Source organism: Phacochoerus africanus, chromosome 7 (genome assembly GCF_016906955.1).
Source record: "Phacochoerus africanus isolate WHEZ1 chromosome 7, ROS_Pafr_v1, whole genome shotgun sequence".
NCBI lineage: Eukaryota > Metazoa > Chordata > Mammalia > Artiodactyla > Suidae > Phacochoerus > Phacochoerus africanus.
Window position 1 is genome coordinate 67,823,718 of NC_062550.1, and position 13,001 is coordinate 67,836,718.

A 13,001-nucleotide genomic window follows, 5' to 3' on the forward strand; every position below is an offset into this window, starting at 1 on the left:
CACAAGTGTCCTTTTTCACCTGCCGCTTGTTTTTGAGTACTGAGTGCAAACACCATGCCCGGTCCTATTGATATAGAAAACAAGGGGATCAGCCCGGGGTACAGAGACCAGAGGCTGTCATCTGAGCCCTGGTTTCCCACCCCCCACCCCCCACATACACACAGATAGAAGCTACAGATAGAAGCAAAACCACCTGCAGGAACCCAACAGAGAGACAGCCAGCCAGGAGGAACTGATGAGAACAAAAGGCTGGTGGGTTAGTCATCTGGCATCACTGGGTGGGTGTGCCAGTTAGGCTTACCGGAAACTGTGGGAAATGTGTGAGCCATGAGGGGACAGTCAGCAGTCGGCGATGGTTGGGGCCAGATGAAGTGCCTTTATCCGCTGGGGATTCTTCTCCTCTGACCTGTCTGTGGACCACTGAGGGCAGTGCTTCCTCCTCTGTCTCCCTGCCCCACGCAGGGTTGGGCGAGTGTAGGGAGCTGGGATCTGCTGACAGCTGCGGAGGTGGGTGTGTCCGCCTGCCCGGAGCAGGTCCTACCAGCCCAGCCCAGCCCAGAACAGGCAGCAGCGGAAGCCAGCTCAAGGCAGCGGCGGAGCCTCAGCGAGCACAGGTATGGGGGCATCACAGGTGGGGGGGAGCCCCCCAGGGGCAGCCCCTCTCCTTTAGAAATAGGACATGGGTGGGGGGTGGAGGTGAAAGTAGGCTGTGGGCCCTGGGAAAATGTTTCAGTCAAAAGCCCAAAGGGACAGCCTTGGGCCCACAGACAGGGGACAGAGGATTGCCCTGGATCTTGAAGCCCCACCCTGGCTGTCCCCGAGGCTGTGTCCTCCCCTTCATCCATCAGGTCCCCACTGTCAAGCTGAACCCCAATCCCAAGGCCACCGAGGAAGGCCCTCTGGGGCTGGTTGCCAGCCCTTTCCTACTCTTAGACAACGCAAGCCCTAAAACCCACTCACCCCAGGGCCGGGCCTTTGCCGGTGACAATGAACTCATCTGATGAAACCCCATCAGCAGAGTCAAGGCTCAGTTGTGCCCTTACGGGTATCCTTCCAACGTAACCAGTGTGCTTCAGTGGTGTCTTGGGCAGACGCTGCCTTAACCCAGGGCATTGTCTTTATCGGAGGATTAGATGAGCTGTGTCCAGGGTCCCTACAGTTCTGCGGGAATGTGGCCTGTGAGGGTTCCGAAATGGATAAAATTTCAGATACTGAGCATGGGTTGGGGGAGATATTTGAGAGCGGGCAAGGCCTTCTGGTCCCTCTGTGTCCCAACCATGAGGCAGCTGCCCACCGAGTCCTTATGTTCACGGGGGCCTCCCTGACGGAAGGGGTTGTGTCGCCTGTCGCTTCGGTGAGCGAAGGTCGTAGCCGAAGGGAAGATGGAGGCAAGGATTAAACGGGAGGCAGAAACCTACTCAACCCATGAGCCTCACTTCCTGGCAGCTGAGGGACCCTAGAACCCAGCTCTTTCGGCCTCTGATACCTGCACCCACAGGAAGGGGAAAGCAGAGACCTGAGTGCTGCCTGAGGTCAGGGCGAGGTCCACGAGGCCAAAGGCTCCTGTGGAGGCGAGAACCACCCAAGGCTATGGAGGGCTGAACCCTCTTAGGTCTTTTTTTTTTTTTTTTTCTTCTGTCTTTTAGGGCCACACCCAACACATATGGAGGTTCCCAGGCTAGGGGTCCAATCAGAGCTATAGCTGCTGGCCTACACCACAGGCATAGCAACTCAGGACCGATGTGCATCTGCGACCCACTCCACAGGTCACAGCAATGCTAGATCCTTAACCCACTGAGCGAGGCCAGGGATTGAACCCTCGTCCTCATGGATGCTAGTCAGGTTCATTAATGGCTGAGCTATGATGGGAACTCCAGATCCCACCTAGGTCTTGATTGGGACCTTGTTTCCTGTTTTTCCAGCTCTTGTCCGCAGGATGGGGAGAGGTATGCTGGTGGGGAGGTGACAACCGCACATCAATCATTGAGCTGTAGGTTGCCTTTGCTTTCTGCCTTTTTCCAGAAGAACCGTGGGGAGACATGAGAGGGAAAAGTTGCAGCCAGGGATGGGGTTGGAAAGGCAAGAAGAGTCTCAGGTGGGGAAGGGTAGGGGGAAGCTGGAGCAGGGATCTGGGCTGGAGGAAGCAGAGCGGGCCTGGACTGGGGACGAGGGAGGATGGATAAACATGGCAGTGGGAAGAACGTGGCCCCTGGGGCAGGAGGAGGCCATCCATTCACCCTGGTGACCTCGTTAAACTCCCTGCCTTAGACTCAGGACAAGCAGATGGGCAGGATTCATTTGTGTCCTGGGGCCGCTGTGGGACGGAGCTTGTCACAAGGCCTTTAGACTTCATGAAGCTTCTGCTGGTGGCTCAGCACTGTTGGGATCTGTAGGGAGCATCTGAAAGGACCCATGTGAAGGGGTGCTGAGAGTTACTGTGTGTGGGGAGCGGGCACGTCCTCGGGCCCTGAGCTGCCTGAGGACAGAGCAGAGGAAGTGAGCTCAGTGGCACGACACACCGCATGAGGGGTGGGACTCGTGTGCCAACTGGCCTGTGGCTGCCAGCATCTGAAGGGCGGTTGGAACTCTTCTAGAGATGATGTCCAGAGATCTGAGATTCCAAACCTTTCAAGGATGTGGATTCCTACAAAGAGGAGATGAGGAGATCAAGGACTTTGGTGAAGGTGGTAGTGGGGGGAGAGCGTGGGAGGGGGGAGTCCAGGGAGAGGGTGGCAGACAGGAAGAAGCTGGACAGACAGGAGGCGTCTCTCCCCTCCCTGCCCCCATCACTGTCCCAAATTGCCCATCCCTTTCTGTTCAGCTCCCCTCTGCATCGCTGGTCAGGCACCAGAAGGGTGGACACCACGGACCAGTGGTGTGGATGAGAGGGAGGGAAGGGTCATGAGTTAGCCTCCTGTGCACTTTTAAACCCCCTGTTCTCACTTCCTGCCGGTGCAAAAATAACCCTGCCCCTCTGACTTATTTCAGCAAAGACTGGTGCCCAGCCCGGCTCAGAGGGCAATGGGACAGGTCCCAGAGGGTCACTGAGGACAAAAAGAGCCCGGACCCCCTATACACACATGGGGAGCCGCAGAACAGGGACTTGGGGGTGGGAGGAAAGTGTGTGTGTGTGTGTGTGTGTGTGTGTGTGTGTGTGTGTGTGTGGCGTGGAGGCTGGGATTGGAGGAGGCAGTTCCCAGGGTCTCTCTTTGCCCCTCAGTGCCTTGTGGCTGGGATCTGCATGTGCACACCTGCAGCCATCTGTGCTCCTGAAGCTGCCTGCTCACTCTTATGTCTGGGGTCAGGTGTGTGTGTGTGTGTGTGTGATGTGTGTGTGTGAAGGTGGGGGCTGTGCCTGCTGTGTATGCTTCCTCCCCCACCAGCTGCCTGTGCCTCTGTGAACACACATGTGTGTTACAGGCTGCATTACACATGGACTTATATGTTCTAGGGAATCTTGGGTGCACACCCCTCAGTTTACTGGCACCTCCACGCGGCCTTGCATGCGCACGTGTGTGTAGTGATGTGCTCATGTGACTGCAGCCGCAGGCAGGCTGAGGTTACCGAGCCTGTGTGGGCCCCCACGTCCCCCTTTCTCCCTGGTGAAATGAAATCCCAGTGTCCCTGCTTTTCTGGGGCAGCGGCTATATCTTTGCTTTACATTCCCCCCCACCCCTGCCCCCCAAACCTGACCTCTTGCTGGAGGCGGGAGAAAGGAGAGGGCCCTACCGCCCCTCCCCCACATCTAGAGCCCTCCTTCCATTTCCTGTTTGCCTCCTTTTTGGCAGTTTTTCCCATCTTTGCCATCTGGCCTGGCACTGTGCCCATTCAGCTCCACTGATGGGGAGCCCCAGGGAAGCAAGCGGATGGGGTGGGGACCAAGGCAGGGGCCCGGCAGCTCTCAAGGCTCAGCTTTGGGCCATTCTGCGTGGTCTGTGGGAAAGGGGTGGCTTTTAGACACACAAACCCACAGGCTTCTCAGAAATAGAGCCATCTGCTCTCCTGAAGGTGCCTAATTCTACCTCTTAAGTAGCAACTCACCTAATACATGTTGATCTCTTTAACACTGTAATTTTGTGAACCAAAGACCTGGGATCTTGGGAAATAATCATTTGTTCACTTGTTCAGGGGCTAGTAGGTGCCTCCTGGCTATAAGGGGCTATTGATTCTCCAGAGAATGGTTAAGAATGATAAAAATGTTACTGTAACTCTAGCCTAAACTGTTATTGGTTTTAATGCCAGCTGTTTTCAAACAAGCCTTTTCAAAGGGACGTGGCCTTTCCCTGAGTTATACATGGGGACAGGAGTGTGATAAGAAGTGGTTGGCTGACTGGGGCGATCCAAGAAATATCACAACAGGGTTATAGGCTGGGCAGACCTGGGCAGGAGGGGACAGATTTCCTGCCAGGCAGCCAATGGCTGTCCCCAGGCCCTGCTAAATAGAGACTGCAGTGTGAGTGCAATTGGGAAGAAAGCAGTAGAAGGTGTGGTCTCCACCCCCAACCCTAGGACCCTACCATCTAGATGGGGAAATGCGGTAAATACACATGACACAGACTGAGACGTTCAAACCAGCCAACTAAGTGCTTCGATAGGTCAGGGAAAATCATCAGGAAGGGCGCATTTCCATGTGTGTGAAGGGAGATGGGTGAGTGTTACCAGTGTTTGACGTGGGAGAAAGAAGGAAGTGGGGTCTAAAACGTATACGTCCAATTGGACAAATGAGGAAGTAAAAGCAGTTCACCTGTGGGCACAGATTTCAGACAGGCAGCTATAAAAGACAGGTGCTCCGTGTGGCAGGCAGCCTCACACCCCCACACCCACTCTTGCTAGAAGCAACTTGGACTCTGGAACCAGGATGTCCTGAGTCCTGACTTTACTTCTCACTGTCTGAGCTCTTGAGTAAAAATCAGGAGCAGCACCTACCTCGAAGGGCTGCGGAAGGATTAGAGCTTGTGCGGTACACAACACCCTGGGGAGTCCCTTGCTGCCCCAGCAGGTTAGGGATGGGGCGTCATCACTTCTGCGGCTCTGGTTACTGCTGTGGCCTGGGTTCAAGCCCTGGCCCAGGAACTTCTGCATGCCACAGGTGGCCAAAAAAAATCCTGGGAATTAGCAGATGCAAACTATTATATACAGCATGGGTAAACAAAAAGTTCTATTGTACAGCACAGGGAACTCTAATCAATATCCTGTGATAAACCACAATGGAAAAGAATATATATGTGTGTAATATGTATATTTATAAATATATATATATATCTGAATCCCTTTGCTGTACAGCAGAAATTAACACAACATTGTAAATCAGCTATACTTCAATAAAATAAATGAAAACCAAAAACACCCTGGAGTTCTCTTATGGCATGGCAGGTTAAGTTTCCCACCTTGTCACTGGCATGGCTCAGGTCACTGCTGTGGGGCGAGGATTCAATCCCTGCCCAGGGAATGTCCACATGCCACAGGTGTGGCAAAAAAAAAAAAAAAAAAAAAACGCCCTGGGAGATGGTGAGCGATCAGTAAGTGGCAGCTATTATTTGTGATTCAACATTTATTTAGGGAGTTGCTGGGGCAACAAAGATGAGTAAGTAACAGTCCACAGGCTCACTGTCAAATGGGAGGGGCAGGCCAAGAACAGCTAATTACAGCACCGGTGGGAAGAGCTGGGAGCGACCTGCAGCCAAAGTGCTGGGAAAGCACCAGTGAGGGGACCCCACCTGCCTGGTAGGAAGGGAGAGGGTCAGAAAAGGCATCACAGAGTCCTGAGAAGTGACTGAGTTTGCCAGTTGGAGAATGGGAGGAAGGGGATTCCATGTTGAAGAAATAGCACGTGCAAAGACAGAGTCCTGAAAACATGAGGTAGGTGCAACATTTGTACTCGTTTGGCATGAATGGAGCAGAGGAGCATGGGAGGTGGGCATGTGTCCGGAAGAGAGCCTGGTGTTATTGCTTTTCAGCATGTTTAAGACCCATGTAACATTATGTTCCTTGTTTGGCTGTTGCTGTTTGGGATGAAAAGTTCTGGAGATAATGGTGATGGTTACACAACATTGTGATTGAACTTAAGGTCACTGAATTATACACTTAACAATGGTTAGGAGTTCCTGTTGTGGCTCAGTGGGTTAAGAACCCAATGAGTGGAGTTCCCGTTGTGGCGCAGTGGTTAACGAATCCGACTAGGAACCATGAGGTTGCGGGTTTGGTCCCTGCCCTTGCTCAGTGGGTTAACGATCCAGGGTTGTGTTGGCTGTGGCTCCAATTTGATCCCTAGCCTGGGAACATCCATATGCTGCAGGTACGGCCCCAAGAAATAGAGAAAGAAAGAAAGCAAGAAAGCAAGAAAGATGGTGAAACGGCTTTTTCTTTCTTTTTAATTCATCTGTATTTGTTACAACTTTTTTTTTTTTGGCTTTTGTCTTTTTGTTGTTGTTGTTGTTGTTGTTGTTGCTATTTCTTGGGCCGCTCCTGCGGCATATGGAGGTTCCCAGGCTAGGGGTTGAATCGGAGCTGTAGCCACCGGCCTACGCCAGAGCCACAGCCACGCGGGATCCGAGTCGCATCTGCAACCTACACCACAGCTCACGGCAACGCCGGATCGTTAACCCACTGAGCAAGGGCAGGGACCGAACCCGCAACCTCATGGTTCCTAGTCGGATTCGTTAACCACTGCGCCACGACGGGAACTCCTGTTACAACTTTTAAAGCAGAATGTTTTTTTCCTTTTCTTTTTTAAATGGTAATTTTGAAGTTAGGTATATTTGACAACACAAAATACACAGCCTCTGGGGATTGCAGTGGAGGGGTGAATTCTGAGGTCTTACGCTATTAAGGAGGGTGGGGTCCTGAGACCAAGTCCTGTCTCCTGGCTCCTCCACCTCTTGGACACATCCTTTGTCCACCAGCTTTTTTTGCCTGGGGACCAAAGTGGCTGCTGTGTGCTTTCTCTAGCATCTCTTGTCCACGCCCATGGTACTTCCTCGACTCACCCTCTCCAGGCTTAGGGCCTCTTTTGAGCCCTCAGGACCAAACCACAATCTCCCATCACCGAATCCCAACCAGGAAGCACCCGAGTCAGATTCTCCAGGGCAGCACCTGGAAAAGTTCAACCCCCAGGGCTTTGCCTTGCCTGGCAGGTCTGTGCTGGTGCGTGAAATCAGCCCAGGGGAGCCCCACAACATTATCACCCCCACTTTACAGATGAAGACAGATTTAGAGAGGTCAAATAATCTAACTGAACCAGGTCACCGTGACCACAAACCCAGCCCACACAGAGCAATGGTGGGGGTGAAGCTGGGATGTTGTCCTGTCCTGGGGAGTTTGAACTTTATTCCTTAGATAATGGGGAGTCAATGGAACAGACTGGTGCCAGGGGAGGGGCTTCACAGTACTTCTCAACACCTGACATAATACCTGTTTGCCTGCACTTTATCATCTGTCTCCCTTCAAGGGAATGTAAAGTAAGTAGGGGCAACACTTTTGTTTTGTTCACTGCTGGGAACATGTCTGGAACCTTCTAAAAGCCCAGTGAGCATTTGTAGAAGAATGGAAGGAAGGGAGAGATATTAGTAGATAACAATAGTAATCTGAGCACTTTATCTGAATCATCCAGTTTAATCTAATGACCTCATGAAGCAAAGAACCCTACCCCCCCCCCCCTTTTTTTTTTTCCAGGTAAGGAAAATGAGGGGCAGGGCGATTAAGTTACTTTTCTGAGGATAAAAGTGAGGCAAGTTGAAAAAGCCCAGATTTAAACCTAGGCAAGTCTGACTCCCGAGCCTGGGCCTTTAATACTAATACATAGCTGTTCTGGACCGAAGGAAGGCAGAGGAAAGATCTGAAGGCTGAGAAAAGACTCAAGACATCAGCCAGTTCAGCCAGATAAACATTTGTCTTCAGCCCTTCCTTGCACAATCTTTTTTTCTTTCTTTCTTTTTTGGCTGCCCCAAGGCATATGGAGTTCCTGGGCCAGAGATCAGATGCTAACCACAGTTACCACCTACACTGGGGCAACGTCAGATCCTTAACCCACTGTGTCAGGCTGGGGATTGAACCTGAGTCCCAGGGCTCCACAGGGGGATCTCCTGCACATTTTTTTTTTTTTTTAGTTGAAGAAGAGTTGACTTACAATGTTGTGATAATTCCTGCTGTACAGCAAAGTGACTCAGTTATACATATATATACATTCTTTTTCATATTCTTTTCCATTATGGTCTATCATAGGAGATTGAATATAGTTTCCTGTGCTTTTTATAGTAGGACCTTGTTGTCTGTCCATTCTCTTTATAATAGTTCACATATGTTACCCCCAAACTCCCAATCCATTCCTCCCCCAATCCCCCCTCCCCTGGCAACCACAAGTCTGTTCTCCATGTCTGTGAGTCTGTTTCTAGACAGGTTTGTCATTTTTAAAAATTTTTATTTTTTTGGCCACACCCTTAGCATGCTAAAGTTCCAGGCTAGGGATCAAACCCACACCACATCAGTGACCTGAGTTGCTGCAGTGACCATGCCAGATCCTTACCTGGCTATGACATTTGTGTCACATTTTAGATTCCACATATAAGTGATATCATATGGCACTTGTCTTTCTCTTTCTGACTTAACTAGTATGATAATCTCTAAGTCCATCCATGTTGCTTTGAATAACATTGTTTCATTCTTTTTATTTATTTATTTTTTGCCTTTTCTAGGGCCGCTCCCACCGCATATGGAGGTTCCCAGGCTAGGGGGTCTAATTGGAGCTGTAGCTGCCGGCCTACGCCAGAGCCACAGCCACATGGAATCTGAGCCGCATCTTCGACCTACACCACAGCTCATGGTGATGCCAAATCGTTAACCTGCTGAGCAAGGCCAGGGATTGAACCCGCAACCTCATGGTTCCTAGTCGGATTCATTAACCATTGAGCCACAACAGGAACTTCAATTATTTCATTCTTTTTAATGGCTGCATAGCATTCCATTATACATATGTACTGCATTTTCTTTACCTAATTATCTGTCCATGGACATTTAGCCTTTGCACAGTCTTGACTTTTGGCTTCCCTCTTACTCCAGGTCTCCACTGTCCATGAAGCTGTGACCAAAGGCATCCCATTGCCCCAACTCATCTGCCCTGCAGCCATAGCCCACACTCCCATGCCCTGCCTCCCCTTCTTCTGGGACTGTCTCTGTGCCACTTCCAGGCTCCTACCCTGGAATCTGGAGATGAATGTGATGCCAGGACGCCGGTGCGCCCGATGATACCCCCAGCCTAGCTCCTCCCTGCACATTGGCACGATGCTAGCCAACTTCTCCACCAACCCTTTGACCAGTGGCCCTGTTTTCAAGTGTCCAGACCACCAGTCCACCCACCGCCTGCACTTGGTGGTCTACAGTCTGGTGCTGGCCACAGGGCTCCCCCTCAACGCGCTGGCCCTCTGGGTCTTCCTGCGAGAACTGCGCGTGCACTCCGTAGTGAGCGTGTACATGTGCAACCTGGCGGCCAGCGACCTGCTCTTCACCCTCTCTCTGCCCTTGCGCCTCTCCTACTACGCGCGGCACTACTGGCCCTTCTCAGACCTCCTGTGCCAGCTGGCGAGCGCCGTCTTCCAGATGAACATGTACGGCAGCTGTATCTTCCTGACCCTCATCAACGTGGACCGCTACGCGGCCATCGTACACCCGCTGCGGCTGCGCCACCTGCGGCGGCCCCGCGTGGCGCGGCTGCTCTGCCTGGGCGTGTGGGCGCTCATCCTGGTGTTCGCGGTGCCCACCGTGCTGGCGCACCGGCCCTCGTCCTGCATCCGCAACGACAGCCACGAGGTGCATCTGTGTTTCGAGAACTTCAGCGACGAGCTGTGGAAGGGCAGGCTGCTGCCACTCTTGCTGCTGGCGGAGGCGCTCGGCTTCCTGCTGCCCCTGGCGGCTGTCGTCTACTCGTCCGGCTGCGTCTTCTGGACCCTGGCGCGGCCCGACGCCACGCGGAGCCATCGGCGGCGGAAGACGGTGCGTCTCCTGCTGGCCAGCTTGGTCATCTTCCTGCTGTGCTTCGTGCCCTACAACGCCACGCTGGCCGTGTACGGGCTGCTGCGCGTCAACGTGGTGCCGGCCAGCACCTCGGCGCGCGAGCAGGTGCGCGAGGTGCTGATGGTCATGGTGCTGCTGGCCGGCGCCAACTGCGTGCTCGATCCGTTGGTGTACTACTTCAGCGCCGAGGGTTTCCGCAACACCCTGCGCGGCCTGAGCACACCTCTCCGGACCAGGACTTCGGCCACCACGCTCCCGGAACAGCCCGCCGAGCCCGCCCACGCCATCGGGACCGGGACTGCTGCCAGCCAGGGGCTGCTCGGGCCCTCCAAACTCGGCTCGTCCTTCACCCAGTGCCCGGAGGATTCGTGCCTCTGAACTTCGTGCCAGAGCTCGGTCCCCCCACCTTCCCCCACCCCGCCCCTTTCACATTCGCAGCGGTGCAGGCTGTACGCAGCGGGGCTGCAGGTCGAGCGTTTGGACTTCTGGGTGTCAGCTCCCACTCACAAATGCAGAATAGAACAAAGTGTGGGGGCCAGGGGCACGGGGAAGGGAGAGCGCTGCTGGAAATGGTTTTAATTGGATGGTGATGAGAGCGCGGAGGGACCCCTGCCCCACTGCGTGAAAAGCGCTGCTGCGATCCTGTCCTTGCAGAGGCGGGAGGGTGGATGCTGTGCCTTTGGCGGAGTATGGAACACGGCCAAGCTGGTAGCTGGTAGCTGGAGTAGAAGATGAATGTCCTACCTTTAGACCCACCTTAACAGTCTTAGGGCCGTGGACACCACCCACTCTTCTTTCCAACCTGGGCTCCCCCCCCACCCCGGCCCAGCATTGAGGCATAATACAAGGTGGATTGGATGTTGGAGTTCTCTTGTGGCTCAGCAGATTAAGGATCCAGCCTGTGCCTTGGATCCAGTGCTGTGGCTTGGCTCACTGCTGTGCCGCAGGTTCAATCCCTGGCCGGAAACTTCCGTATACTGCGGGAATGGCGGGAATGCGGTGGAGTAAAAAGAAAAAAAAAAGAGCATTGGAAGCTGTTTGAAATGGTTTCCTTCTTATTTAGCGACTTTTAACAATTTTGACCTGATACCCAGCATTGGGTGATTAGGGGCCAGAGCAAAACTGAATAAGAGGAGTTTTTCCTCCAAGTTCCTGGTTCCTGTTCCTCTTTCTCAGTCCTGCCTTCTCCTTCCACCTCATCCCTCTTTCAAGACCTCCTCCATTCTGGTTCCTAAGCTCTCCTCTCTGTCTCTGCTGCTTCATCTAGAAAAAGGAGAATATTCTTTGTACTAAAGTAGCAGTTCTCAAACTTTCTGGTCTCAGACCCTTTTACCTTCTTAAAAGTGGAAAATTCCAAAGAGCTTTTGCTTATACTTTGTTATTTTGATACTTAACCATATTATAAATCAAAAAGAAGTTTTTAAAACAGGAATACGCAAACCCACATTCCACTAGCTGTGAGAGCAGCAGTGTCATCACACTTCATAAAGTCCCTGGAAAACTCCACCATCTCCTTGTGAGAGAATGAATGAAAAGGATAAATGATACCTTAGTGTATTATTATTATTATTATCATTGTTTTGATTTTTAGAGCTGCACCCGTGGCATATGGGGGTTCCCAGGCTAGGGATCCAATCACAGCTACAGCTGCTGGCTACACCACAGCCACATCAGATCCGAGCCGCCTCTGCAACCTACACCACAGCTCATGGCAACGCCATATCCTTAGCCCACAGAGCAAGGCCAGGCATTGAACCCACAACCTCATGGTTCCTAGTCAGATTCATTTCCGATGAGCCACGACAGGAACTCCAGCACCTTAGTGTATTATTATGAAAACAGTTTTGACCTCATGGACTTCCTCAAAGAGTCCATCCCCAGATCACACTAGGAGAGTGATACTGTACTAAAGTATTAGAGTCCTGTGTAACTTCTTCCCAGGCCATTACATTGTTTTCTTATATCTGTGGGGAGAGAGCCGTGCTCACCAAATCCATTGGTAATTGTAGTCCTTAAGGCAGGTACAAGATGTACCTCCTCAATGAAACACCACCCTGGGCTCTGACAGCAGATGGGAGTGGAACTCATCACACAGACATGAGAAGGTTGGGGGCTTCTCAGGACAGGGTAAGGGAACTGCGCCACAGCCAGGCAAGAAGAGTGCAGTAAAAAGCCAGGCAGGAAGGGAAGGAAGAGTGTGACAGACGGATGGGAGACAGGAATAGGCTGGAGGTAGAGAAATGGAAGTCTGGTTTATGGGCCACCTACTGTTTCCTTCCCTCTTTAGCGAGTCGGGCTGGAAGGGATGGCAGAGTTGGCACTATGACATCTTGAAACCTGGCTGGACATTATGAGGGAGGTGGTGCCATGCACGTGTCCGGCATGCATTTCTGTCCCTATGTCTCTCAATGCTGTATGTTTCTGAGTGTGTGCATGCACGTGTGTATGTGTGTGTTACAGCGACAGGGTTTTCGGGTGTGTCTCTGTTCCAATTCGGACTAAGCCTTTTGTGTCTTTACTAAGCTCCTCTGATGGTGATTTACAGGGGTAAAATGACCCCTGGTGGCCAAACGGAGAACTGACCCAGATTCCTCAGTGATAGTGGTGAAGTCTTCCCTCCTCCTGCCGGCTGGAGGTTAGAGCCCTCAACTGTAGGAGAGGCCTGGTGGTTAGCACCTGCTCCATCTTGCTCCATCCTTAGGGTTCAGGACCCTCGGCATTCCAACCCTGGGAGCACCAAGAGTCGTCATTATCCAAAGTCTCAGCATGTTGCCCTATCCAAACCGAACAGAACACAATTTTTAAAAACTGCTTGAATGTGTATGTGTGTATGTATATATATATATATATATATATATAGTCTTTATGCCTTTTCTAGGGCTGCTCCTGCAGCTTATGGAGGTTCCCAGGCTAGGGGTCAAATCGGAGCTGTAGCCACCAGCCTACGCCAGAGCCACAGCAAATGCGGGATTTGAGCCGCACCTGTGACCCTCACC

The 13,001-nt window shown here is 52.2% G+C and overlaps 1 protein-coding gene across 4 annotated transcripts; it reads left to right on the forward strand.

Annotated features, from left to right (window-relative positions):
- Positions 1-296: 296 nt before the first annotated feature.
- LPAR5 (lysophosphatidic acid receptor 5) lies at positions 297-11,366 on the forward strand. Of its 4 annotated transcripts, XM_047787721.1 has the most exons (3): positions 297-614; positions 1,923-1,990; positions 9,055-11,366. In XM_047787721.1, exon 3 carries the CDS (start codon positions 9,277-9,279, stop codon positions 10,381-10,383), a length of 1,107 nt encoding a protein of 368 aa, XP_047643677.1. In that variant the 5' UTR covers positions 297-614; positions 1,923-1,990; positions 9,055-9,276; the 3' UTR covers positions 10,384-11,366. The 4 variants fall into 4 exon arrangements, with proteins under 4 accessions (XP_047643677.1, XP_047643673.1, XP_047643675.1 ...); XM_047787717.1 differs by lacking the exon at positions 1,923-1,990 and having other exon boundaries at positions 299-614; XM_047787719.1 differs by lacking the exons at positions 297-614; positions 1,923-1,990 and adding an exon at positions 1,997-2,684.
- The last annotated feature ends 1,635 nt before the right edge of the window (positions 11,367-13,001 follow it).